Raw genomic sequence first — 25,451 nt, 5'->3', positions numbered from 1 at the left:
GCCGGTTCCGTTAGCGGCGCAGCCAATCACAGTAAAAGATGGGCGGGCGTACTTGCGTAGCCGAGCTACTTGGCCAACCATAGCGTTTTATATTAGTCTTTTTTATATAATCTTTGACAATCGTTTTTCTCCTTTGCGTCTTGAATGAATTGTCAAACCTGTTTTTAAATGTGCACTAAAAATAATGTGGAATAGATGGGAAAAGCCAATGACAGCAAAGGAGAGCGCGAGACTAGCGGGTCTAGCAACAGCGTGGCCAATCACAGCGAAGAAAGGGCGGAAAACGTGGAAGTTCCGGTGTCAGGTAGCCAATCACAGCACAGCGAGGGCGGGTTTGGCTGCCGAGGGGCGGACACTAAAGTGCTACGATGCCTTCGGCAAACAAGTGCACACAAAACACACAAAGGATCTAACATATAACAACATGCCCTCTATTTAGGACGCCAAGCTTATTAAAAAAATATCAAAACAAAAAGGGACTTTTATTATTATTATTAAATAATAACATATAAAGACTGTGGACATTAGACCTAGTGTGTATTTCTTTTAAAAGTGACATTCATACGACAATCCACAACATGAAGCTCGCACATTTATCTCCGTTTGACTTAATGAGACAAACATGGATGCATGTGAACAACAACTAAGTCTTTGATTGGATTGATTAAGCTGCCTTTTTGCCACGGAAGGGCTTTTGAATGGGAACACGTGTATTTGCACGGACAGAAAACGAAATCTGTTGATCAACAATATGAAACTCCCTATATTATGACTAGGGGTTTAGAAACAAGAATTCAATCAAAATTCTTTATTTTTGGGTAACTGGCCATAGCCGACCGATAACGCAAAGATTTCTGATGAATAAATTTGAAGTGCTGAAATTTGAGCCAAGAATCAACCACTAAATTTCCTCATTCAAATTGGTCAATGGATTTGAATTGAAGAGCAACACAAACTGCAAGAGTCCCGAAAAAAACAATGGAACAAAGACCTGATGTGAATTTTGTCATTCTTCTTGCAAGAACAGCAAGAGGGACAAACAAAAAGATCGGAAACATTGGAAATCTAGAACTTCTACAGTTTCATCTTGAAGTTTTACCCTAAATCCTAATCCCGCCAACTTTCTGAGTTGTATATCTTTTCAGTTGTTTGTTAAAGTTACTGTAAAACTGACACAGTTGTGATTCTTTGCATGGCCTTCCTTGGTCCAGTTCTGTTGTGATGAATAGGACGATTGTTCTTAAAGCGCTCGACATAACAGTTTTAAATCAAGTTGTTTTTCACGCACTTGTGAAAACAGGAGTCACGGCATTCCGGCTGTCCTCAAGTGTGTACACATAATAATTTTAACTATGAATTTTGCCTGACTGCATAATTTCAAAGTTACCAGATTAATGACATACCCACAGAGGTGGCAAAAGTAGACTCTGGTAAAATGACTAATTCTACTCCTGTACTTATATAAGTACAAATACAAGCATCATTTTAACATTTGTGCCTGCTTTTAATATTCTCCTATAACAATAAATCTCAATGCAAGTCAGAAGTAGGTGAAAGTGAAGAACCTGCAGGGTCATAAGAGGAAGTGCCTATGTTAAACTAAAAAAAAGGAAGAAAAACAACATAAAAAAATTCCATTTATTATAAATAACAGTACAGCCGTACAGTAAGCCCTCAACTCCTGTCATTGTGCCCCCCCCCAAAAAAAAGTGTGGGGGGGGGGGGCACATAGAGTTGCTTCGTACAACCAACTCACTGTCTGGCAGCAATGCAAGATTTCAAAAGAAGCGCAATGGAAGGAGGGGAAAAAACAAAATAGCAGTCACGCACGACAGCCTGAGAGAAAGAGCGAGTGTCCACCTTTATTAAATTACTTGAGGCTTTGCGCAAACATCATGTGGATCCTATTGAACAGGCTGGCAGAACCGGTCTGAACAAGCAGACGGCTAACAATCAGTTAGGAGCCATCTGCTAGCTAGGTGGGGGTGGGACTCAAGTGCTTAATACTATTATTCTCTGTGCTGAATTAAGAGAGTTGGAAATATCTCAATCAAAGCCATACATAAGCAAAATGTGAGCATTTCTCTTCCTTGCGATCATCATCAGCAAAAGCCTGATCAACACTTGTCTAAAAAAAAACAAAATTGAGCGACACGATACCCCAAACATGCAAATTTCTGTTAGCCCATCCAATAATGTTTTCTGCTATCTATTAAAATGCTCGCAAACCTTTGTTAGACAAAATAATATGAGTAATGTTTACGTTTGGGATGTATCAGTTCAACTGGAGGCAAGCACACCGTGCCTCTAATTTGTACAGGATAAAGAACTCTTCTTTTCCTCAAAGTGATGTTAAATGATTAGGGAGAGCATAAGAACACGCACTAACCAATACTTTAAAAGTGTGTTTTCAATAAGCCTAAATGTTTAAAGGGTGTTGGTATGGTAAAAACAGCAATTGTTTTTTTATAATGTGGTCACTACAGTATATGATGCATTGCCAAGCAAAGGTTGACTGACTATGTGTATTTTTACATCCTGAGAAGTGTAGAAAGTGATCTATGAGTATGATGCTTCATTGCCTTTACTGGTGCGAGGTCTGCAAAACACACAAGACTGAGGTGACATTGATAGCGCATAGACAAAACAGCCTGAATTGCACTTTGGCCCACATACACAAGATGGAGCACTAGATTGATTAAAAATTAAACAAAATAAAACTGCTGTTCCTTGGTGAGGATATGAAAATAAAGGAGAAATACCGCAACACTTCCCAGTAGTACTCATAACATGTTTGTGCCATGCTTCTGTCAAAATATTCCAGGAACAACGTCACAGAACAATCATGTCGCTTAGCATAAGCTAACAATTGCAACTATTGCTAATGTGTATACCCATCAAAAATCATTGCAGATCGGCTTACCTTTCAGATTTGACATGATACCAAGGCACTCGTAATGGGATGTGTTTGTTTCTGCATTAAAACAATACAATGCAGTGTAGCCCTGCTGTCACTTGAAAGATCTTCACCCAGCCTAGCAGATTATGTCATAGGCGAGGAAACTCAGTGTGAGAGGGCAGTTGGTGTGTAAATCAGCACTACTGTTAGGAAAAATATGGGTGGGCATGAATTCAAGAGACCCAAGCAAATATGAAATAAAAAAAATAAACAAGTTTTTCATATTTGGTCCAAATTAAAGTGACACAAAGATTTACTTGAGTCCAAGTGCTTTGTCCATAAAGTCTGCAAATTTCTTTGGCTGACCTGGCACAAAAGGCTGAAGGACGGAAAGGTCCATGCTCTTCAGGGTTTCTGTCAGCGTTCTGCGAGAGGAAGAGGGGGAAAAAAAAAAGGTCTCACTAAATTTAATTATCCCTCTGTACAATCTAGTCCCGAGGTTCTCATTAAAAAAAATACATGAATAGATAAAGTACACAAACAGAACAAAGACATTCTTTCAGAAAAAAAGAATAATAATCCAGTAATCAATGTATTTTTTGAAATTCACATTTAAATTTGAATTTCTTGCCTTGTTTAAGGTTAATTTAACATAATATTTTGACTATTTGAAAAAAAAAAAACCCACAACTTTATACTTGTTTGATTTTTCTTGAGACAATTATTAACTTTCTGAATTTTTTTCCTTCAAAGATACGCAACATTCTAATTTCTTTGCATTCTACGCTCCTCTTCTAAAATACTATAAAAAATAAGACAATGTTTAAAAACATTGAAAATGTAAAAAGTATGACATCAGTGGATGGGATTCTGCCAGCTACCCAAATCAGAATGAATTCTTTTTGGCCGAATTTGGAGGTTAAACTTACTACATGCTAACGTAATAACAAATCTTGCTGTCTTTCATCATTATAAAATGATACCGAGCTGTTTTTGCTATCTCATCATGTTAACCTACAGCATAATCTGCCTCTATTTTCGGTACTCTGTCGAAAAAGTTAGGACACCTCTGCTTTATGTTTAATTTGCAGCAGTGTGTCCCTGGAATTTCTTTTTTTTCCCTCTGGACCCAAATACGTTTGAGAACCCCTCCCCAGGTCTACATTACATACAGGCAAGTGCAGTAGAGCAAGTGCGAGTCCTTGTGCAGCTGTCGGGCCAGTTCCAGCTGGTGGTTGTCCATCAGCTTGTCATTGACCACCACCAGCAGGGCTTTGCCAGCGCCCAGTGCTTCCAAGCAACTTCCGGCCCCTGACAGAAACAAGATCCACATTCCTTAACGTGTCCACGAGCCCATCGGCAAATTCCCGGTTTCACTTCACGTTGACATGTTTTAATGGATGTGTGAACGTTAAAAAAAAAACAAAAAAACATCCAAAAGGTAGACATGGACGTGTGTAAAGTTGGAAATGGAGTCTGAAGAATTGTTTTCAAAGTTGGTGACTTTTTTTTTTTTTTTCTTTACACAGTCCTCACCACCCTTGAACACCTGCTCTTACGGTCACAACACACACTTTCAACTACCCACGGTGGCACAAATGCTGTTTATACCAAACTGTGCAGACAAACAATCTGTTAGAGTATCAGGTGTCAGGATTTGTCCGACATTTTGTCATTTCTGTGCCCCAGAATTCACATGATTCCATGATTTACCATTTTATCTTCATCTTCTACTTAAAAGTCACACTGATATCTAATCCAAAGCAATACAATTCTGCCATCTACTGGCCTTTGTTCATTATTACAGTTATATAGAGGCAGGAATTGCACACAAACTAGGCGGGACACTCTTTAAAAATGAAGTATTGATAATCATATTACTGGCAGAAATACAGGACCCCAAACATAATATTTGCTCAGGGCCTAATGGAGGTGTGGAGGCTGGCTAAAGCCATAAAAAGATGCTAAAACAATAGAAGAGCAAGATAATCATTTCGATTTTTTTCCCCACCTTTACAACGTCACAAAATCTTTTTATATCCACTCGTAGTTACACTTGCATTTGCTTGAAATTCTGAAGGCAACTGAGTAAAATGTATTCAAACAGAAAACCAGCATTAGAGAGTACTTGCCCGCATGACTGACGATGAGATCTGCCTGTTCCATGTCCTTGGCTATGGAGTCCTTGAAGCGAAAAACCTCCATGGTGACGTGCGGAAAGTTCTTAGGATCCGGCAGAACGGCACCTCTTCCCACCTGGAGAACCAAACGTTCATAGCCGCGATGCTTTAATGCCTGGTAGAAGAAAAATAACCACTGGTTTATTCACTTGAAATACAATCAACCTGGATAGTCATAACAATCGCAAATTTGCCAAAGCCGTGTCTAATATAAAACTAGGGCTTTGGTGTCATCTTGTGGCATGTATAAAAATTACAATGTGCTATTTGTGGCAACACTTAATAAAAGTTCACTCCAATTTCATTATTCTGAATGAAGTTAGTGACCAAAACAGCAGTGTTAAATCTGAGCACAACCTAATAAAACATAGTTTGGAATTCTGTGCTGCAACATACGTATTCGATAAACGGCTTTTGCGGTGCACCAAATTATTATCACCTTAATGGCCTCAATGGAGGTGATTTCCTTGATGAGGTCGTCAAAGCTTGTCGTGCCCACAGTAACAAACACAGATTTCATGTCTGCTCACGGCGTGATCTTCACGCGGACTTGGCCATTTCAGGTCTTTTTTTTCTGTCTTATGTCTCAGTTGGCAGGGCAGAAGCCAGGTCGTGGCGTAAATATGACCATCACTTCCGTATTTACCCCTGACGTCACAGCTTTAAGATAAAAAGAAAACATGCACTGCCTCTAACGGTTGGAGGCTAAACTGCAATATTTTGAGAAATGAAGCGGAAGCCCGTTTAAATGCTAATTACTAGAAAAGCAAGTTGAGCACTTATTCGATTAACTTTTTTCCAACAAGAGATTAGTGCAATAGTACACATTTTCTCCACACTAGTAAGAAAAGTCAGTGCAGTAGTAAGAAGTATTTTAACAGTCACAGTTACTAGTCAGCTACAAATCTGTATTGGTACCAGGATATTGAATAAATGCTCAAACAGCTCTGATATGATATCCAGTTCAGCTCTGGCATACAACTTACATAATAGTGAGGTAAAACATGCATGCTACAAGTGACATCAAGTTCTGCTCGTTAAGATCTGGCACAACACTGTTAGTACCAAAAGCACACACGTCAACAAGTTAATTTTGCCTCACTAGTATAATGTAGTTAACTTCCTACAAGTATGCCAAGGTTGTCCTACTATTTTAAAGAGTGTACTAGTAACTTGATTGCTGTATGCTAATTTTAGCATTTGAGGACACAATAAAAACATTTTTTTTTAGAAAAAGGCTATCCGTTAGTGCAAGTGTGTCAAACTTATTTTTGCTGCGGGCCGCATCGTAGTTTCCTTCGGAGGGCCATTAAAATTATCAACCCAAATGTATGAACGTCTCATATGAGTATTTATAGTATTAGCTACGCAACAAACTAGTTTTCCAAACAGACAATAAAACTGCTCAAATATTTAAACACTATGAATGTCAATAAAAAATGAAAAGTATTTGTTCTCTTAGTATTGACATATGAATCCGATGCACAATTTGTCCTTGCGTGCCTTGTAAATTTACGTGGCGGGCCACATCTGGCACCCGAGCCTTGAGTTTGACACCTGTGTGTTAGTGGAAGAAGAAACAAGACACAGAGATGCATCAGAAATTATTTTAAGGCTCTGTTAAATTCTCATCTTAATATAAAAACAAACAATATATACCTTTGTAGCCTGATGTCACCAAAGCAAAAACCTAGTATCAAATCAAAATGTTTAAAACTGGCTAATCACATCATAAGTTTTTAATAAATATGATACTATTAAGAGGGGGAAAAAACAGAAAGCAATGTTAAATCCGTTTAACAGTTTGCAGCTAGACTTATTGAATGACAACAAATGGTCAAGTGGAAATAATGAAAAGTCAAAATATGCATGTGGACAAGTGTGCTTGCGTTGGTCCTTCCGCCGCCGCCGCCGCCGAGACGCTGGGAAAAAAGCGCACGGGGGAGACAGGTGTCCATCCATATGATCCACACACACGTATTACCGAGACTCTAGTCAAAGTCATTCAAATTCAGCTAAATCGCTGCATCAAACACGGATTTGAACATTTAACAACGGCCTTTACTGCGCAAAAAAAAATGCCTTGGTTCAATACAGTCAACCATCCTGTCAACACTTTGTGAAACTTAAAAAAAGGAATTTAAACAAAAAAGTGAGCAATATACTGAAAGTGGAACTTAAGTGTCCGTGCTTAAAATTCAAAATGTTTCCTGAAGACGAAATACTTCAGACTCCCCTAAAACCAATGACATATGGAAAGCCATTGTGAGCATTTTATTTTTTAATATACTTGATATCCAGCTTAAGATCCAGTCATTTGATGAGTATGCAAAAGTCGACCAACTAATAAGCAGACATTTCAATATTACTAGTTAACTGTCTTACTAGTGAAGATGAAGCGAGGCAAAATTAGTAGCAGACATTTTTTGTAATTAGTAGGGTCCAGGAGACTATTACGAGTGGGCCGAATGTTGACAAGGAGCGTGCTAGTGCACGTACCTTAAGCTGGATGTAAAGAATGTTAAAAAAATTGCCCAAACGGCATCCCATAGTGACGCAATACAAGTTTTAATAATAAGAAAGTATATAATGGCGATTAAAGCAGCTTTAAAAAGGAGCTGCTGCCTCACAAACACTTGTTGGTTATTACATTTTTCTGACTAAAAGGAAGGAGGGGAAGGAGATCGGCAGGGGACGAAATTCATGAGCACTTGACTACGTGGCAAGTCTCTCCGTGGTCCTTTCAAGGCTTTTCGAGTGGGGGCACAACCCAAATGTCCCTCTGAAAATCGGGATATCAAAAATAGGAGTCCCGGCTGGCGGTTACGCCTGCATTAAGATACCAGGGAACCTTCAAACCGGGGGGCCATGTTGTGCAGGGGCTGGCGATTCTGGGTGCCCCCACTTCCTTTCGCCCCCCCGCTGATCTGACAAACACTGCATCTGGAAAGACACACACAAAATCCACTAGTCAGCAAGACCGTATAAAAACACGTTTTAAGAAATTGTCTTACGGCGCACACACACTGGAATTGAGTCGAAATATTTTACAAAAGACTTGAAGGTCCAAGTACAGCGATGACTTAACTCCCATGACAGTACCCATAAATCTGAAATTATCTTTCTTCATTGAAATGAATGACAATGCCATTAATCTATAGCAGCCTCCTGAATAAAACGAAAAAAAGTTCAGAACTACTATTTTACGTGACAAAAATCTATAGTAATGATATTAAAGCCGCAATCAACGATTATTTCAATAATTGAGTAATCCGTGAAATTTTTTTTTAATTGAATCAATGAATTGGCTACAAAAACATCTATAAAGTGTCAACCTATTCATAATCAGAACATTATTTTAAATTGACAGTTCAAGAAAAGAGCAAATATAAATTGACCAAATATAAATTGACTATTAAAAAAACAAAACTAGGATAAGAATTGTCCATTACTTTGATAATCGATTCCTGTATTGTCTGGACTTATTTTAAATTTGACTGGTCCTGTGCCTTTTACTCAGGTGCAAATTATACATATTAAAATGAAAGCAGCTGGCAAATATGGGTGCAGCACAGCCAAAAATTTTGAAGAATGAAGAGATTTCATTGTTGGGAATAAATAAATACAAAAATTCCCGGAACGAATTAAAATTCAGGTAAGCTATGTTTTAGTTTCAGAAAATAGATTGCTGCTGCGCTGCATCAATGTCACTTCCTGGTTTGGAACGTCATTTCTTATACAGGATGTGGTGTTTTTCCTCTTTAAACTGTCTGCTTCGCTCTTTTGCTCGAACCGCCGAGCGGCGTCGTTTGTGGTTCGCCTCCGTCGAACATCCATCTTAAATGCTTTCGCCCACTCGTCCTTCTCGCTACATCTCTTGTCGCTGGAGCAGTCATCTGATGGTCTCATTTCTACTTTTGTCAAACCGGAGCTTCCATTTTATTTTTTTATACACAGTGAACCTGCACAAATTTGGCCAAAGGAAGATTAATATAAAACTATTGCTTTGGCGCCATGTTAAAGCCAATGAGTGAGAGGTTCAAATCTGTCTGAAGACAAATCAAATAACATTTTAGACATTTTTTTTTAGTACATCTATGATTAAGACACCAATATCACTTTACTAGGCTGAAATCTCTCAGGTGGAATAGAATCCATGCAGATACTTTTATGGGACGTAGCCGCGCCGAGTGCATGAGCATCCGTACCTCTTCCTCACTGTACCACACAGGCGGTGCAGCATTGCTCCTGTTTCTCGGGCAGCGTAGAATAGTTCATCTGGCGCACAATCTCAGCAAACAGCTCGTCCACCATGGTCTTGCTCTTGGCCGAGGTCTCGATGAAGGGGCAGCCCCACTCCTGGGCCAGGGCGCGGCCGTCAGAGCCCGCCACCTCACGCTCTGACTCCAGGTCCACTTTGTTGCCCACCAGGATCAGCGGCACCTTCTCGAAGCGTTTCACTCGCACAATTTGGTCTCGCATGGGTCGGATGTCCTCAAAGGAGGAAGAGGAAGTGAAAAGTAAATTTGGGCAATTCAAATGACAAAGGTAGCAGAAATATTTATACATGCTAATTTCATCTCAGGTTTTTCAAACATATCATCCGTAATGAATGTGATTCACTTAGCAGTCAAATAAAAAATTGTTCAATTCAAAACCAGTAAGACCATAAGTGTCAAACTCAAGGCCTGGTCAGGGGCCAGATACAGCTTGTCACATCATCTTATGGGGCCCACGATGACAAATTGAAAACTTCATGTGTCAACACTAAAATTGCAAATTATCTACACTTTAAAAAAAAAAAAAAAATAAGACACTTTTATTGCCATGCAGTTATTTAAGTATTTGAGCAGTTTTTAACTTATTTCTGATTCCAAAACTTGTTATTCATCAGTTTGTTGTGTAGCCTATACTGCATATCATTTTCGATGGAAAATATGATTACGAGGCGGCCATCAAAAAAAATAAGTTTGACACCCCTGAGTAAGACTAATGTTCTTTTCATTTGATGGGGCACTTTGGGCATATTTAATACATTGAAGGTAGGACTACGCCCGGCGGTTCTCTTTAGCAGGTCAAACTCTAGTTCTTCATGTTTTGATGGTCTGTCAATTTCACAGATTTGTTCCTATCACAAATGGACCAGGAATGTGTCCCCTGCGATAAATATGGAGGAGGAGGGTCGTCCTTTCTTACCTGGAAAGACTGCTGGTTAACCAGGCTGTAGACCAGGATGAAGCCCTGCCCGTTCTTGATGTACAAGTCCCGCATGGAGGCAAACTGCTCGGTGCCCGCAGTGTCCAAGATTTCCAGTACAGACGGGGACGAGTCCACCTCGATCTCCTTTCTGTAAAAGTCCTCGATGGTGGGATCGTATTTCTCGATGAAGGTGCCGGTGACGAACTGGACGGTCAGCGCCGACTTGCCGACGCCGCCGCTGCCCAGCACGACCACTTTGTACTCCTTCATTGGTGGTGGACTGAGGCGAAGCTAACTTGGAGCGGCTAACGGATTAGCTTCGCGACGCCCCGAAACATTGACGGGCCCTGTGCACCCCTATTCTTTTGTCAAAAACCAGGCCGAGACAACGATATCAAACGTCGTCTATTTGTGGGTATAATAAACTCGATGGGTCATAACTGCCACCAGTTTAGGATGAAAAACTCGGCGTGTAAAGGGGGAGAAAAGTTGCTACCCTCTCCGCTTCACTCCGCCTGTTAGCTAGCTCGACGGTGGCTAAATCTCCGCGGTCCCATACCCGGGCTCGTCAGGGGTCCGACCCAGTTACGAAGAGGCACTGTCGGAGATGTGTCGTCGAGTCACGCACGCCGCGTACCGCATTCTATTTTGGCGTCACCATTCGGCTGACGGCGGTGCCCCTCAACCCGGCGTGTCCGTCCGTCCGACGGCCGGGGCCTGCTTGTATTTCCGGGGCTGCCGTCCACCTTTGACGGACTCCGTGTGTGTTACCGACGCGCTCCCGGCTGAATTGCAGCGGAGAGTTAAACGCAGAGGCTCCGAAAGGCAGGTTTGGATTTACAGCGGAAAGCCCTCCATCTGTCTATCGTGCTCATCTTTCTTCGTGAGGTCGGTAGGGGAGCTGGAGCCTATCCCGGCTGACTCTGGAAGGAAGGCGGGGTACACCCCGAAATGGTCGCCAGCCAATCACAGGCATCAGTATAACCCCGATGTTAGTTTAGGCGTCGCTTACACTTTAGCTAACCACTCTCAACCTTCTTCTGACAGTGGGAAATAAATTAATAATAACTTTATTTCAAAGAAACACACACAAGTAACAGGGGCGTAGCTAGAATACGTTTGATGGGGTGGCCAGGGTGAAACATCACATTGTAGTGTACATGAGATCTCATTGATTATCATACCATCCACAGTCAGGGTTTCACAAAATAAAATACACATAATATTGAGAGCTTTGCGCGTCACACGGTAAAAGTCTAAATATAAAGCAATGTTTTGCGAAGCTTGATTTACTCAATCGTTTTGTTGGCTTTTGTCTCATAGTTTCCTTTTGTAGTCTTCTATCTCATTCACTGATTCACTAGCTTAGAGCCAGTCAGTGATCAATTGTCACAGAGTCCACACCAAACAAATTGCCCCAAGGGGACAATAAAGTATTCTTGATCTTGATTTTGCATACTGCATTCAATGGCTCATTCATTACAAAAACTGAAACATGTTATAATTAAAGCATAAAAGCTTTGATTTAATATTTGTCAATTAATGATATCCATGTGCTTTTGTGGATCATTTTAAATGTTTTGACATTCCTGTATGTCCCAAAGTAGAAGCTGGTATCATACATATTGTAATGGGAGTTTAAGACACTGAAAACAAGCATTAACAATACTCTATATGGATTTGAAAAAAAAAATACACAGAATACTAAAACCGATAAAACTAAAAAAAATATCCCAAATGTTCCATTCATTCTTATGTATTAAGATGCACAATGGTAAATATTGAATCGGTTTAACATTCACAATTCCAGTCATGATAATCGGGCCCAAAATTAGGCCGATCATATGAATGTCTACCCCTGTTTAAGTTGATTAATAATTATATATATATATATATATATATATATATGTATATATATATATATATATATATATATATATGTATATATATATATATATATATATATATATATATATATATATATATATATATATATAATACCTAGATTTGGTCACTCACAAACGATCGCAAACATACAAAAGAAGTGGCACAAACAATGGAAGAAACACCACCCTGAGATCACAATGTGTATTTATTAAAGGTCAAACAGAAAGTGCAGAATAATAGGCACGGTACCTTCGTCATAATAACAATCATAACAACAATGTATACAACTGACAAGTAGCGTGGCATGTAAAAAGCACAAGAAGAAGAAACTGAGGCAAACAATAAACAGCAGTTTTTCCTTGTATATGGCTTATTCTCAAACTTCCCAACTACAACTTGGTATGTTCCTTGAATATTTTGGACACAAGTATCAAAATAAACAGACAATATGAACAGAAAACCACTACTGTGTCCTAAAGGCACACATAGTTCTGCGTGCTACTACTTTGTCTCAGTCGCAGGACAAGTTTGACATACTATTAGGACAACTATGCTATCAGTGAGGCAAAACTACACTAGTTGACTAGTCTGTGTACTACTAGTGAAGCACAGGACGTTAACAGTAATGGTAGAATTTTACATCATAGCAGAACTAATAAACTAATAGCACCCAATTATCAATTCGTGAAGTTTTGCTGCACTAATAGCACAAAGTTCTACAAGTATGTCAAAGTTGAACTACTAGTTAAAGTCCATGGACTGGTATGCACTCACTAGTAAAAAAATTCAGCGCACTGGTAGAATGACTGTGTCTTAGTAGGAATGTTTTCCCCACCAATGCAGTGTGACATTTCGGCACACCAGTAGAACTAGGGTGCACGATTAAAATGATTAGCGATTCGGTAATCTTTTTCTGTCACTACTAGTGCCATGTTTGGCCTACTAGTACATGGACACTCAGCTGATATCAAGTGCATCAAGACAATTCAGTACATTAGTAGAGACCACGAGTTGCTGTATGACATTTCTGCTCAATAACAGGCCATTTGTCTACTAGTAGGGTTCAGTAGGCTACTAGTGCATGACATGCCTATAATTTGGACCTAGTAGTATTACTAGCACAGCAGTCATTTATCAGTAAGGTTTAATTGGGCACAAGAGGTCAAAAGTGGAACTAGTGGTAGGAAAAAGATTATTAGTAAGGCACAGTCATTGTACTAGTTCACTAAAAAGTCTTCTTATTGAGTACAAAGGGTGTACTAGTTTCTAGTGGTGTTACTAATTTAGCACAGTTGTTTACATGGGGTACCAGTTTAATTGTATGGTGTACCAGCAGGCATTAGTCATCCAAAAATTCGTACTACTAGTAAGACACCGTTGTTCTACTAGTGCACTATGCTGTCTTATTTATGAGGACAAGCAGCTTACTTAACCTGGGCCTCAAAGATACGGGCTAAATGATCAAATGGCTTTCCATCCCTTCCCTGTCAGCACTAGTGTTCATATGTTGGAGGGCTGTGAAACAATTCATCAGGATGACTCACTCTAGCCGGGGGCAGCGCTATTGAAACAAAACAGCAGGCTGCAGGAGCAAAAAAAGAAAGAGCGGACATCTAAACGCTGCGAACTTCAAAAACGAAACTGTAGCGAAAACGCAGAGTAAAATTCAAAGTTTTGGGAGAACGTGCTCAATTTAGTGTTTCTGACACCCCCACTCTAGTGATGTCGTTGATATGGACTAATATCAACCGTCTCTCGGGAGTCCCCCACTAGCCCCCCGCCAGCAACAGCTACCAAGGGGTCCTATGAGGCAAATGATCAACACGTTGGCCGTGCATGCAATGAATTTCAGGTAGTTTGCTGGCTACATCCTGGCCTAAAGATGTTTTTCGTACGTCTATTTACACTGATTCTGACTTTAGGTTAGCATACATAAGTGAGAGGCTACCAAATAAAGCACATATTCGAGTTATGTTGCTACTGTCAAATGCCCACCCCCACCAATTCATTAAATAAGCAAGGCATTAAAGAAAATACAAATATTTACCGTAATTAGAACTTTACTTATGCGCTAGCATAGATTAGCAATAGGCTACAACATGTCCAACTTACATTTTAGTCATATTGCTAGAGAACAGTCGTTGAGTTTTCAAATACCTCTCAATTATTTGACACCAACGTAGGATTTGATTCAAATTTAACAGCCTCTTTTAAAAAAAAAAAAAAACAAGCATTACATAAGCCCAAAAATAATACACACTTAAAGAAAAGAATATTAGGTAAAAGCGTTCCACTGTACTCAATAGACGTACAGTAATATTAACAATACACTGGTTGACGATTATATTAGACGCTTTTGTCTAAATTTATTCAAAATAAACATTTGGAGGGATAGTCAGACAGTTCTCTAATATGTACATAAGTGCAAACAAGGTGAAGGTCACACATTCGTAGAGGATGGACATCGGCCAGCACAGCGAGCGACCCTACCCCCCAAAAAAGGAGACTTGTGGACTGTCTGTCACCACTGTTTATATTTTTGTTTTTTAAACAAAAATACAGTATTGACTTCAAAAATCCCCATTAGCTCCCTGATACATCGACCAATGCTATATAAATAAAATTATATCGTCTTTTCTGCGTGGCAACAAAGTGATTTCATAAACAAATCCATGTCAGCATCTTTTACAGGGCCACTATTTGCATCCAAGGGTTGGATACATTCACCAAAACCGAGACATGATTTATTAAAACGCCTCCTATGCCGTTCTTCAGCACATACTAACCTACCACACTGACACTCAATAAAACAGCACAGCTGCCTTAAAAAGTGTTCTCATGTAATGCGTGAAAACAAAATCCAACATTTCATCTTAAGGTATAGGGACAATGAATCCATTTGAAAGAGGCACGTTACAATTTAGATTGAAGGGATTTTGCAAGCTACAATTGACACACAATGTCCACCCAACTAAAACAATTCCTTTGTAAATTTTGTTCATCTTTAAAGTCTTTTGACAAAACGATGGGATCTTGTTTCAAGTTTCAAGCGCCCTTTGAGAGCCATCAAACACAGGAATGGATTCTATGATGTCAAACATTCAACCCCAAAACTTTTGAAACAGAATGAAAATGACATTTAAAAAGTGAATATGTACATTTGAATCCAGCATTGCATTAAATGGTGCAGTTCCTTGCATATAATAGTGGATGACTTTGGCCCGATTGAAGTGTTTGCATTCAGTCTAACGTCAGCATGGTAAAGTCACTTTTTTTTTTTTTGTCTTGAGACCAAAATGTAGCTTTTACAATCTTCATTGAACACAAAACCGTTGTCATAATGTCACCCGTGTGATCAGTTAATTGATGATGATTGAATGATTCAGTATTCTATTGTTGTGTATATAGTAGGATATGTTTATAGATAGACTTTGAGTGAAACACAAACGTTACTGTGAATGGCTTTTTTTTTTTTTTTTTTAGCTGTACACAACTATAATGGAGGCTTTTTTCAACATAACTTTCCCGTAGGAAAATAGAACCAATCCACTTAAACTGGTCCAACTGTCCAGGCAATGTTGGAAGTAACAAGTCAACATTCTTAACTGCCTTTCAAGTATAAAAACAACAACAACAATAATAATAACAATGCAATAAAAGTCTAACACAATCATTTCTGCACCTGCCATCATTTTTTACGACTACAGTAGTTATCATTTATATGTGATCTATTATGATCAAATTCTTTTCTATTCATCTTAGTTTTTTTTTTTTTTTATACAGCAGGGGTTTGAGCACCACTGTCATACAGGATAAATACTTTTTTTCATTATTGATAATCTCTCGATATCATGGCTTTTTACCAATCCCATATACTTTCGTTTTTTTTTTTTTTTAAATATATGACAGTGAGTGTGTGTTCCCTGAACATTGTTTTGCGTTTGCATGACGTCTCCTCTGCAGCTAAAATTAAAATCCCAATGAAGTCAACATTATAAGCACAAGTGAATATCGCACAAATGAAACGTAGAAGGATTTACACGCAAGGCCATCCGCAAACACATTGTGATAGTTTGTCAGAAGTCTGTCATTCAACTCGTCTCCATCTTCCCTCCGTTGGTTATCAACATTCACAAGGTTGGCTTTGAGATGAGTCTAACTATCCTTTCCTCTTCTTTGTCTGTGTCTTATATTTTGTTGAGCTACCAAGAACCAGAGTGGGCTAACGCCATTGTTGTCATATTCAGATGAATACTGGTCAAAATCAAGTTTTCAAGTCCACAATTGCTATTAGCGCGTTTCTGAAGCTACCAGTGAAACACTGGGCCAACTTTCATTTCTGTAGCTTCAAAAGTGAGCTTCCAAGATTTGTAGAAGAATCAAAAGAAAGTAGGCGTGTGTGCTATTTAGTGGTGATTAGTGGTATAACAACTGCAAAGTACAGTTGATATTTTTTTACCCCCAATATTTATTTATATTATATTTTAATCTGTTTTCCCCACATTTACCCCTTAGTTTTCTAAGGAGAACATATTTTGACTTTTTATCACTTCTGATCGAGATGATACTATGACATTGAAGATGATGACAGTCTCTTGGTCGTGGATTACAATGTCACAATATGATCTCATATGAATATATAAAATGGTCAGTCCAAAATTATAATGTAAAATGTAAGAACAAGAACCATTTCTGTCAAAAAATGATAAATTATAAAAAAAAAAAATCAATGTCCACCACCATAAAACTTTAAATCCCTTTCCTGCAAAAAAACAAAAATGGACTTAGCCAACTCTTGTTCCGGCTCAGTTAGCATGCACATCTGGTGCACTTTTAAGGTGTCGGTTATTATGGCTGAGAAGAAGGTGGCGTCTCTTGGGCGCAACCTCTAAAGTTGGCGTGCAGTTAAAGAGGCACACATTTGTCTTTTCTTTTTTTTGGAGGGGTTGGGTAGGGCCTTAAGTAGCATTTGGAGAAAGGCTTACTGAATCCAAGGCCACGAGAGCCCCCATCAGCAGTTTGGGAACAGGATACAGGTGGGCCTCCATATTCATGGGGATGCACTGGAGCTCCACCGGATCGGGAGTCACAAGTTCAGAAAGCTCTACTGGGAGACACAAAGAGGAGAGAAGTTGTTATTCCTTAAATATAGAAAAGGCGCAAAAAGGCACAACTGAGGAGCTAGCTGTTGCCATTTAACGTGTGTTCAGCTAAACACGCGCACATCCATGGTCAGTGGTTAGCTAACATTATTGTGGCTTGTACTTAGCATTAGCAAGATGAACATGTTTTCTGTTTTATCTAACGTCTGAATAATGGTAAGATGAGGAGGAAGCAATAAAAGAAGGCCGGATGGGACGGCCAGTAACACTCATATGATCAAATGACACATTAAGTGAACAAAGAGGAGCAAACATTTCGACAAACTTCTAACACAGCTAACATTTTGTTCCAAACCACTGAGTATAACGTTAACTTAGTCCTCACTAAATGAGGACGACGTAAAATTGATGTAGTACATGAAACTACAATTCCCCAGTCATTCCTTCCTATATACATCCTAAGAGTTCAAAAAAATATGAAGATATGAAATGAAAAGGAATAAATGCTTGAAGGGCTTTCCATACTAAAGAGTCGAATTAAAAGACAAGACAAGGGCAAACCTGATCGGAGGTGGCGGATTCAGTGAAAGGAACATCGGCGACTGCGCTGGAGGCCGACGAAACGGCGGAGGAGGAGGCGGGGGCGCCGTGCATCATGGTAACTTTTATTCAGGCAGACAAGAAGATGAGGATGAGGGGAGGAACAGGAATGAGACGGTTACCATGGCAACAGGTGAAGCCACATTGGCAGGATGATTTTAGGCGTATCGCCGGACATGCAAACAAAATAAAAGCCAAAGTATTAAGTTTAGCAACAAATAGTCATACAATGTGATCAGACGGCAATATCTGACAATTGTATTCAAAATGGACTACGAGTTACATGTTTGATCGGCGTAGGGATTGTGAGGGGGAAAAACAATGCCTTTTTTGAGGGGCCTGCGCCGCAGCTGCTCACTCACCAGTGGGGATGAAGGCCGGCTGCTGCAGCTGCATGCTGGCAAGGGCCTGCTGGTAGTGGAACATGTTGGGGTTGAAGACGGGGGCGCCGTTGCTCTTGTCCAACATTTGCCTCTTTGGTAGCGACTGCACGCCTCCTGCCGGAACACCCTGACCACACCCACCGCGGAGCATCAAATAGCATTAGAGTAGCTCCACTTTCAAAATCATATGAATGAATGGTGATGGAAGAGTTCTTGGTATTTGAATGAACAATGTATAATCCTCTTTTGTTGTACTTGTTAGTTTCAAAGTAAACCTTGAACGGAGTGAATGTAAAATATACGCTTATGTTTAAAAAAAAAAAAATGGCCACCAGAGGACGCTGCAGTGTAATATTAGCGCTCATGTGACCTCAACTGACTTTAGGGATAAGGCTAGAATTAAAACAGGCAGATGTGATAAAAAAAATTTAAATTTTTTTTCTATATGCCTAACCCTAACCCTATGTGTAGCAGCACATTGTCACAGGGTTTGAATCTAATCGCATTGACAAACTGAGCCCCTAAATAGCGCTCTCCTTATGGTGTTGACTCACCAAGGCGGCAGAAGCCGTATTGTGTCCAGCCTTGATCCTGGCCTGCAGGTGAGTAGGAGGGTGAAAGTATTTGCACTTGTCCCGGCCGCAGCGTCCCTTCACGTAGTCCATGCAAACGATCACACAGTTCTCATTGCAATCCACCATGGCGGCCTCTAGGGGGTGCGCATAGCGACAGTCGCTCTCCCCGCGAGTGCAGTTCCCACGCTGGAATTCGCGACAAACCTGCGACAAACCGCGACCCGTGTTTACCTTTCAATGTGCGCCAAAGGAACACATCGGTGCCATACCTCCAGCTTATCGGTGCGGGAGTGTTTGGGCGGGGCCGCAGCATTGCCCATGGCAGACAGGCCGGTTGGACTTCCAGGGACCAGCAGGGGAGTGCTGGGCAGCAGGTCAGGCATCAAGCCCATGCTCGGGCCCATGTGGTTTAGGTAGGGACTAAATGGCATACTGGGACTATTCGCCAGCGAGGGAGTCACAGAGAACGTTGTCTGTGGGTTTGAGAAAACGACGTTTGTTACGTCATTGCCTCACGATATTTACTGAGCCAATTAACATATTGTACAGTCCAAACTCTAACAGCATTACCACCAAACAAAAATGTCATAAAGAGGATATTCTTTATAGTGGCACCTTGACATAAGAGTGCCCTAACTTAAGAGTTTTTTAAGTGATGAGAGGTCAGTTGGACATCAGTATACAGTGAACCTCTGTTGCAGTAAATGGGATATTTTGCAGATGTTTTTACAGTAAACAACGTTCAAATACAGTTGAACACTTTCAGTGTAGTAAAATGTGAGCTTCACTGTAAAATACGGAGTGTAAACATTTGCAGATTTAATAATCGTTCTCGCAGAGACAGAGATTGATGTCATAGCGATGCTAATATCCATGAGCTCATCCAGAGTGATTTGCATTATATGCTAGCATTACCATCACAAATGATTTTTTTCCGGATTTAGACTTTCACTTATGTCAGGTGGGTCTGCCCATATCCAATGAGATAAAAGGGTTAATGCCACAACATTTTAAGAAATAAGAATGTCGTATTTGGGGACGCACCATAGGCTGCAGTTGCGCTCCAGGTAGCATGAAGTGCATCTGTTGAGCCAACATGGCGGCAGCGGCCTTCTGCTGGATCAGGTTGTTCCTGCCGTTAATCTCCAGCTGGGTTTTGAGGTGTGGAGGAGGATGCAGGTATTTGCAGTTCTCTCGCGCGCAGCGACCCTGAATAAAAGAACAGGAAAAGCGACACACTGATGAGCCTCCAAACACTAGACCATAAATTGCTTTATGGAACATTATGGCCACCGCAAAAGATAAACACGACAGGAGCAGATTTGATTTCAAGCGTCAAATTGCTCAAACTACCTCGAAGCAAAGGAGCACTTGTGTCGTCGATCTTGGAAATCTTAACAGAATAACTTAAAGGGTTAATGCCCAGTTGGTGTTCCTTGTCAAAAGTGAAAAGATCCTTTTACCCCTCCCACACACTTTAACAAGTGTAAACTTATCAAAACACACTTTTTATAAGTATTCCTTAGCTTTTGCTGCCAAACACTGGGATACCAGTAACAACTTCACGTTGAGGTTTAAACACAAAGACTGTTTTGCTCAGTTGTTCAAATAAAAGGCAGTGTACTTACGTCAAACTATGTGTTACTCGTAGTTTAAGTCTACTGTAAAACGTACACATTAAAGCAAATTAAACTTTTGAACACCAAAATGTAATCAAACAATTTCATTTTGTCTAATGTGAGTCCGCTAGCTTAATGCTAACATGAGGAAACCATTGACAGCTACCAGAAATGAGCATCGACAGTGATTATAATTCAACTTTTGAACTTCTACTTCTCCACACACACCACAGTGCCAAATATGAACACAATAAACACAACAACAAATAAATAAATCTGTGACTCAACCCGACATCAATAATCATAAAACTTGCCATTTCATGATCATCATAAAACAGAACGATTTGTTAGCTAAGCGTCAAGTGGGTTTTAAATACAGGGTGGCATTTTGTAAGTTCTGCTAAAATTAAGCACTAATGAGGTCTCCAAGGATCTTGTGCTGGATAATTTATGAACAATGCGCCAGCCGTCTCGGAAATTGTACATGGTCAGATGCGCATTTGGAAAGGTTATGCCTGAGCAAAGAACAATTGCGGCCATGTACTGCTGGAAAAAAAAAAAAAGTCAATCTTTTCAATTACTGGAGCACTCACTGGCGTCATTGGTGAATTTGACTCAGGTGACCTCAGGTGACCTTAGCTCAGAGGTGCGGTAAACAATGACTTGGTCACCAGCCAATCTCAGGGCACATGTAGCTTATTTGCACCACTGGGAACTTTGCCGTAAACGTTTGACCCCTATGTACATGATGTGATGTCATAAATACCTGTCACCAGTAAAACTTTATGGAAATTTTTGAATTCAATGAAGCTCACTTGGATATTAGATAAGTGTGGCAGGGCAACAAGAACAGCAGCCTAATCAGAATTCTACGAATAAAATCACAACAACAAAAAAAGACTCCAATACATGTATTCATTTTGAACTATGCGAAAATATTTGCGGCAGTTTGTGAAATTTCCCTCGTAGCCAACAAGGCGAACAAACAAGACTGATGAGATAAAGTTGGAGAATGGAAACAGATGGTCACATCTCAGCGCTCCGTGTTGTCAAACCATCTTTTATTGCACCTCAAGTTTAATATGTGTCAGACGTTGGGGCAAAAGGTACCACTGTTGTTGCACAGAATCTTGTTGCGGAGAATTAAGCTATACTATATTTTCTCAATTGCATTCAATTAAATTCTATACTAATCCCTTACCATTCCATTTTTTATGTTCTTGAGCCTGTCTGTTTTAAGTTTTCCCTGAGCCTGCAGATATGGTTATTTAAATTTCCAGGAACTCAGTTGTATCACAAAATCGGACAAGTAGCCACAAGTTAGTGCAAATGCCCCAGCAAACGCTAAACAAAGCACACAACGAGACACTGAAAAGTTGAAGAGTCTGCCGGGGAATCTCCGCCACCTTGTGGCTACTTGTTTGGTCATGTGATACAACGTTCAAAATATTGAGTTCCTGGAAATCTGAATAACACCCAACATTTCAAGACACAATCATATCTGCAGACGCAGCGAGCACTTAAATCAGACAGGTGCAAACACATTAAACAGGAAGGGTAAACCAATTTTGTAAATTCCTCGTTCCACGAGGCAGGCCTCCAACGCGTCCTCCTGGCCTTCTGCGCAAAACGGCAGCAGGCCTCTTGCTGCCCTCCATGCCAACAATACCGAGGCAGACTGTTGCTCAGTGCTAAAAACAGCCGTGCCACTCAGGATGATCAAACTATCCAATGGCTACTCACTCCTGTGCTGTTGCTAGGCCTCCCGCTACACTGCCTTCTCCATCTCTGCTGCTCTGGATGACATAACGTGAAAAAATGGACTAATAATGCATTCAAACTCAATAAGCAAGGAGACAGCGGCGGCTGCGAGCTGAGATGCTACACGATTCCACTCGTCAGGCTCGCACTTTTCCTTTGCAGCAGGAAACCAAACGTCCCGCATAGGCACACTTTCAACACAAGCTGGGCAGAAATTGTATTATCGGACACCCTGCATGCACAATGAATAAATATTATATTGTAATTCTTCTTGAGAATACAAGACTTGCCTATGATAAATGTTTTATATTGTTTTCTTTTATATGTGTTGCTGCTCCTGTGCTCTGTGTGTAAAGTAGCAGTTAGCTAATTGCATTTAGCCTGTCCATGGCATCTTACATATTTTAGCATCAAGCTAGCAAATGTTAATGAAATAGCTACACATTTTGGTGTTTTTGATTGTGAGCTGTCCTTGTATGTGCTGCTGGTCTAAACGCGCTTAAGTGGCAGTTGTTGAAGGTTTGGTTGGAATTACCATAAACATTGATGCTAATTTCCGTTAGCTCATCTACTACGTAAGACACTGCATTATACATATGCATACATAGTAGATCCAAACAAACAAGAACTATTTTATTTTGAAACCAATTCTGATTATTATTATTATTAATCAGGTACAATATTTTCTGTACATAAAAAAATCAATGTGCACGATAATTCGCACAATTTTTTTTTTAACGTGATGCCGTTTGCAAATACCTTTTTCCTGTCTTACCTGGTTTATTTTAATACCAATTCTTCTATTATTTTTGCTGAAGCAACCCGTGGGTTTTCGAGGTCGCCTTTTTAAGAAAACATTTTTTTTCATTCATAGATTGACACAAACAATTTGGTGTCCATTTCAATTCTAATTGTGGCACTGAAGCTTGCACATCCTTGCAACAACTTAATGTGCATGTTTTGCCCAAATGGTATTGAATGTGGATGTATGCATATGCGGCTGTAACAAATGAGGGCGCCGAATAAAGGGAAAGCTTGAACCTCAAACCACGATGCAGCCGTAAATGTCTCCACTGACCAAGTCATCGCCCAGTCATTGAAAACCTGAAAGCAGTAAAGCAACATTTTCCAACGCTTTGGGTTGCGGCTGTGTGGGAAAGGCGTGTGAGTCACAAGCGCCGTTGCGATGAGAATTGAGGATGCACAGGCCCACGTAAGGACGGGACTCTGTCATATTCACTATTTGACACCAAATGTTACTGAAATATTTTGGCACACAAATTATTCATTACAAATGAAGTATCATAATTCTTGTAACCTATTATCCAACTAAGGGACAATTTCCTGATCATACTAGCGTAAGAGCGCTAGGTGTTTTCCAAAATTCAGTTTTGGCCGACACCCATGCACATTTAAGGAGACTCTCCTCGGCTCATATTCGCCAGCACATTCCTGGGCCAGGCGCGAGCAAATGAGTCGACGTGATGAAAAAGACACACCTGAATGTGGCACTTGGAGGAGAGCCAAACTGAAGCTGCCCAAGGATTGTAGGATGAACCTGTTTGATTGTATTGAAGCGATGAGCTGTAGATTTCTTTTGCTTTGTGTTCCAATTCAAATGTTCAGTTTTCAGCAAGATAAAACTTCTGAACTCACTTCAACATACGTTTGTGACAAGAGAGAGAGAGAGAGAGAGAGAGAGAGAGAGACTTTATTGATCCCCGTTAGGAAATTCAGGTTTCCAGCAGCATTCATACCAGATGGCGGCAAAGCACTATATCTGTCTAAATAAAACACCTCCACTCATATTGCCTGGCATTACAGTGCCACAAGATTATAGAAATTAGTGGTGGTGCCACTCAATTCACTTTAACAAAGTGCCACAACAAGGTGTCAAAGCACTACATGTTGTAGATGAACCCCCTCAATTCACTTTAACACACAAGTAAAAAAATTGCCTTGGAGTAAAATGGGAAAGCCCATCCCGCCCCAAAAAGAAAACAATAATTGCGTTTAAAAATCAGCAGCAGTCCACTGTAGTTCCCTGTCACCAAGAACGTAAATGGGTGCTGCAAAGCACACATTTTGTCCAAACGCAACACAACTCATGCCAACCTGGTTCCTGGGCACAAAATATAAAATGGTTTACGTGTTAGGATTTTTTCCATGCTCTGCAACGGATTAAAGGTGAAGTATTAATACCTAAACCAACGTAGCTAGCAAACCAGATGGTTCAACGAAAACCACCTGCCAAAGGTAAACAGCGAGGCACCTGCAGGTCAACCCGAGTGACAGCGCAAATATTTTGCTGTCCGCCGCTCGTTTACCTTGAGCGAGTCGAAGCAGGCGATGACTCTGCCGTTGTCCACATGACAGCTACGCGACGGGTGAGCAAACTTGCAGTCGGCGTCGGAGCGCGAGCAGGTGCCTCTCTGGTACTCGCGGCACACTTCCAGGGTCAGCCATTTGGTGTCCCGGCCCAGGCTCACACTCACCGCCATGACCGAGCAAACTCACTGGAGCAACTGGAAACGACGATGCGCGGATGGAAAATGTCCGCGGGGATTTCTGCGGAGCGGTGCTGTGCTTTATTGGCTCTTCCTGGGAAAAGTAACAGCTGAAGTTGGACAGGGATGAGATAGCAGAGTCCATGGGGGGCGAATAAACTAATCTACTCGGAGGATATCATGTGTGGCATAGTGGAGAGGGGATGTGGAGGTGGGGTGCCAGTGCCAGGCCCACCCTGCGTCGCTACTCCATTCACGTCAACATGCTGAGACAGAGGCAGTCACCGCAGTGCGCGTATGTCCCAAAAAGTCACTTGGCAGGTCCGCGTCCTTGAAACGTCCAAGACAAATAGGTGCAGCTCGTTCAAATGGAGTCTGCATTCCAGGCTAGCGGGCACCGTGACGCCCTCATCTAGGAAAAAAAAAAGGGTATAAAACGGCGTCAGGCGGCTCCTCACGTCCCACTTCCACCTCTTACTTTAGCCCCGTTTGCATATTTTCCTTCCTGGTCTCCGTGGCTTAATAAACGGCCCGAAAAACGCGTTGGCTAACAGAAGAAATGGAGCACTGCCAGCTAAAGATTGTGCGGCGCTGAAGGCGGAAGAGAAGGAGGGGTGCTGATGAGGACCACGAGGTAGGAAGGGGAGGAAAGAAACAAGCGACGACGAACAGACAAGGAGGGGACCTGCCGAACGAAAGAGGGAGGGCGGCTGGAATAAACAGGAAAGGCGGCGGCGAC

The 25,451-nt window shown here is 40.8% G+C and overlaps 3 protein-coding genes across 6 annotated transcripts; all 3 read right to left on the bottom strand.

Moving 5' to 3' along the window:
• Positions 1–1,619: 1,619 nt before the first annotated feature.
• Positions 1,620–5,728, bottom strand: zgc:92907 (uncharacterized protein LOC436733 homolog). 2 transcript variants are annotated; one of them, XM_037262288.1, is made up of 6 exons: positions 5,519–5,728; positions 5,032–5,194; positions 4,072–4,210; positions 3,217–3,324; positions 3,006–3,035; positions 1,620–2,974 (listed from the first exon to the last, which is right to left on the bottom strand). In XM_037262288.1, exons 1-6 carry the CDS (start codon positions 5,597–5,599, stop codon positions 2,920–2,922), a joined length of 576 nt encoding a protein of 191 aa, XP_037118183.1. In that variant the 5' UTR covers positions 5,600–5,728; the 3' UTR covers positions 1,620–2,919. The 2 variants fall into 2 exon arrangements, with proteins under 2 accessions (XP_037118183.1, XP_037118182.1); XM_037262287.1 differs by having other exon boundaries at positions 1,620–3,035.
• A 944-nt stretch (positions 5,729–6,672) lies between these two features.
• Positions 6,673–11,234, bottom strand: rap2c (RAP2C, member of RAS oncogene family). The gene is made up of 3 exons (XM_037262289.1): positions 10,276–11,234; positions 9,288–9,573; positions 6,673–8,022 (listed from the first exon to the last, which is right to left on the bottom strand). Exons 1-2 carry the CDS (start codon positions 10,546–10,548, stop codon positions 9,295–9,297), a joined length of 552 nt encoding a protein of 183 aa, XP_037118184.1. The 5' UTR covers positions 10,549–11,234; the 3' UTR covers positions 6,673–8,022; positions 9,288–9,294.
• A 1,121-nt stretch (positions 11,235–12,355) lies between these two features.
• mbnl3 (muscleblind-like splicing regulator 3) lies at positions 12,356–25,451 on the bottom strand. Of its 3 annotated transcripts, none has more exons than XM_037261483.1 (7): positions 24,533–25,449; positions 19,870–20,034; positions 19,095–19,298; positions 18,805–19,029; positions 18,230–18,377; positions 17,829–17,929; positions 12,356–17,269 (listed from the first exon to the last, which is right to left on the bottom strand). In XM_037261483.1, exons 1-7 carry the CDS (start codon positions 24,704–24,706, stop codon positions 17,252–17,254), a joined length of 1,035 nt encoding a protein of 344 aa, XP_037117378.1. In that variant the 5' UTR covers positions 24,707–25,449; the 3' UTR covers positions 12,356–17,251. The 3 variants fall into 3 exon arrangements, with proteins under 3 accessions (XP_037117378.1, XP_037117379.1, XP_037117380.1); XM_037261484.1 differs by having other exon boundaries at positions 12,356–17,272; positions 24,533–25,448; XM_037261485.1 differs by lacking the exon at positions 17,829–17,929 and having other exon boundaries at positions 12,356–17,272; positions 24,533–25,451.

Source organism: Syngnathus acus, chromosome 10 (assembly GCF_901709675.1).
Source record: "Syngnathus acus chromosome 10, fSynAcu1.2, whole genome shotgun sequence".
In the NCBI taxonomy this organism is placed as follows: Eukaryota; Metazoa; Chordata; class Actinopteri; order Syngnathiformes; family Syngnathidae; genus Syngnathus; species Syngnathus acus.
This window is presented reverse-complemented; position numbering and strand designations above follow the sequence as displayed.

Excerpts from the sequence above, each read along its gene's own strand:
- zgc:92907 (XM_037262287.1), bottom strand. The coding sequence starts at position 5,599 with ATGAAATCTGTGTTTGTTACTGTGGGCACGACAAGCTTTGACGACCTC. Across the intron at positions 5,195-5,518 it reads CCTCCATTGAGGCCATTAAG|GCATTAAAGCATCGCGGCTA; the intron begins GTGATAATAATT and ends TTCTTCTACCAG. Across the intron at positions 3,036-3,216 it reads GACAAAGCACTTGGACTCAA|GCTGGGTGAAGATCTTTCAA; the intron begins GTAAATCTTTGT and ends ATAATCTGCTAG.
- rap2c (XM_037262289.1), bottom strand. The coding sequence starts at position 10,548 with ATGAAGGAGTACAAAGTGGTCGTGCTGGGCAGCGGCGGCGTCGGCAAG. Across the intron at positions 9,574-10,275 it reads TTAACCAGCAGTCTTTCCAG|GACATCCGACCCATGCGAGA; the intron begins GTAAGAAAGGAC and ends TCCTCCTTTGAG.
- mbnl3 (XM_037261485.1), bottom strand. The coding sequence starts at position 24,706 with ATGGCGGTGAGTGTGAGCCTGGGCCGGGACACCAAATGGCTGACCCTG. Across the intron at positions 19,299-19,869 it reads GAGCGCAACTGCAGCCTATG|ACAACGTTCTCTGTGACTCC; the intron begins GTGCGTCCCCAA and ends TCAAACCCACAG. Across the intron at positions 19,030-19,094 it reads CCCGCACCGATAAGCTGGAG|GTTTGTCGCGAATTCCAGCG; the intron begins GTATGGCACCGA and ends GGTTTGTCGCAG.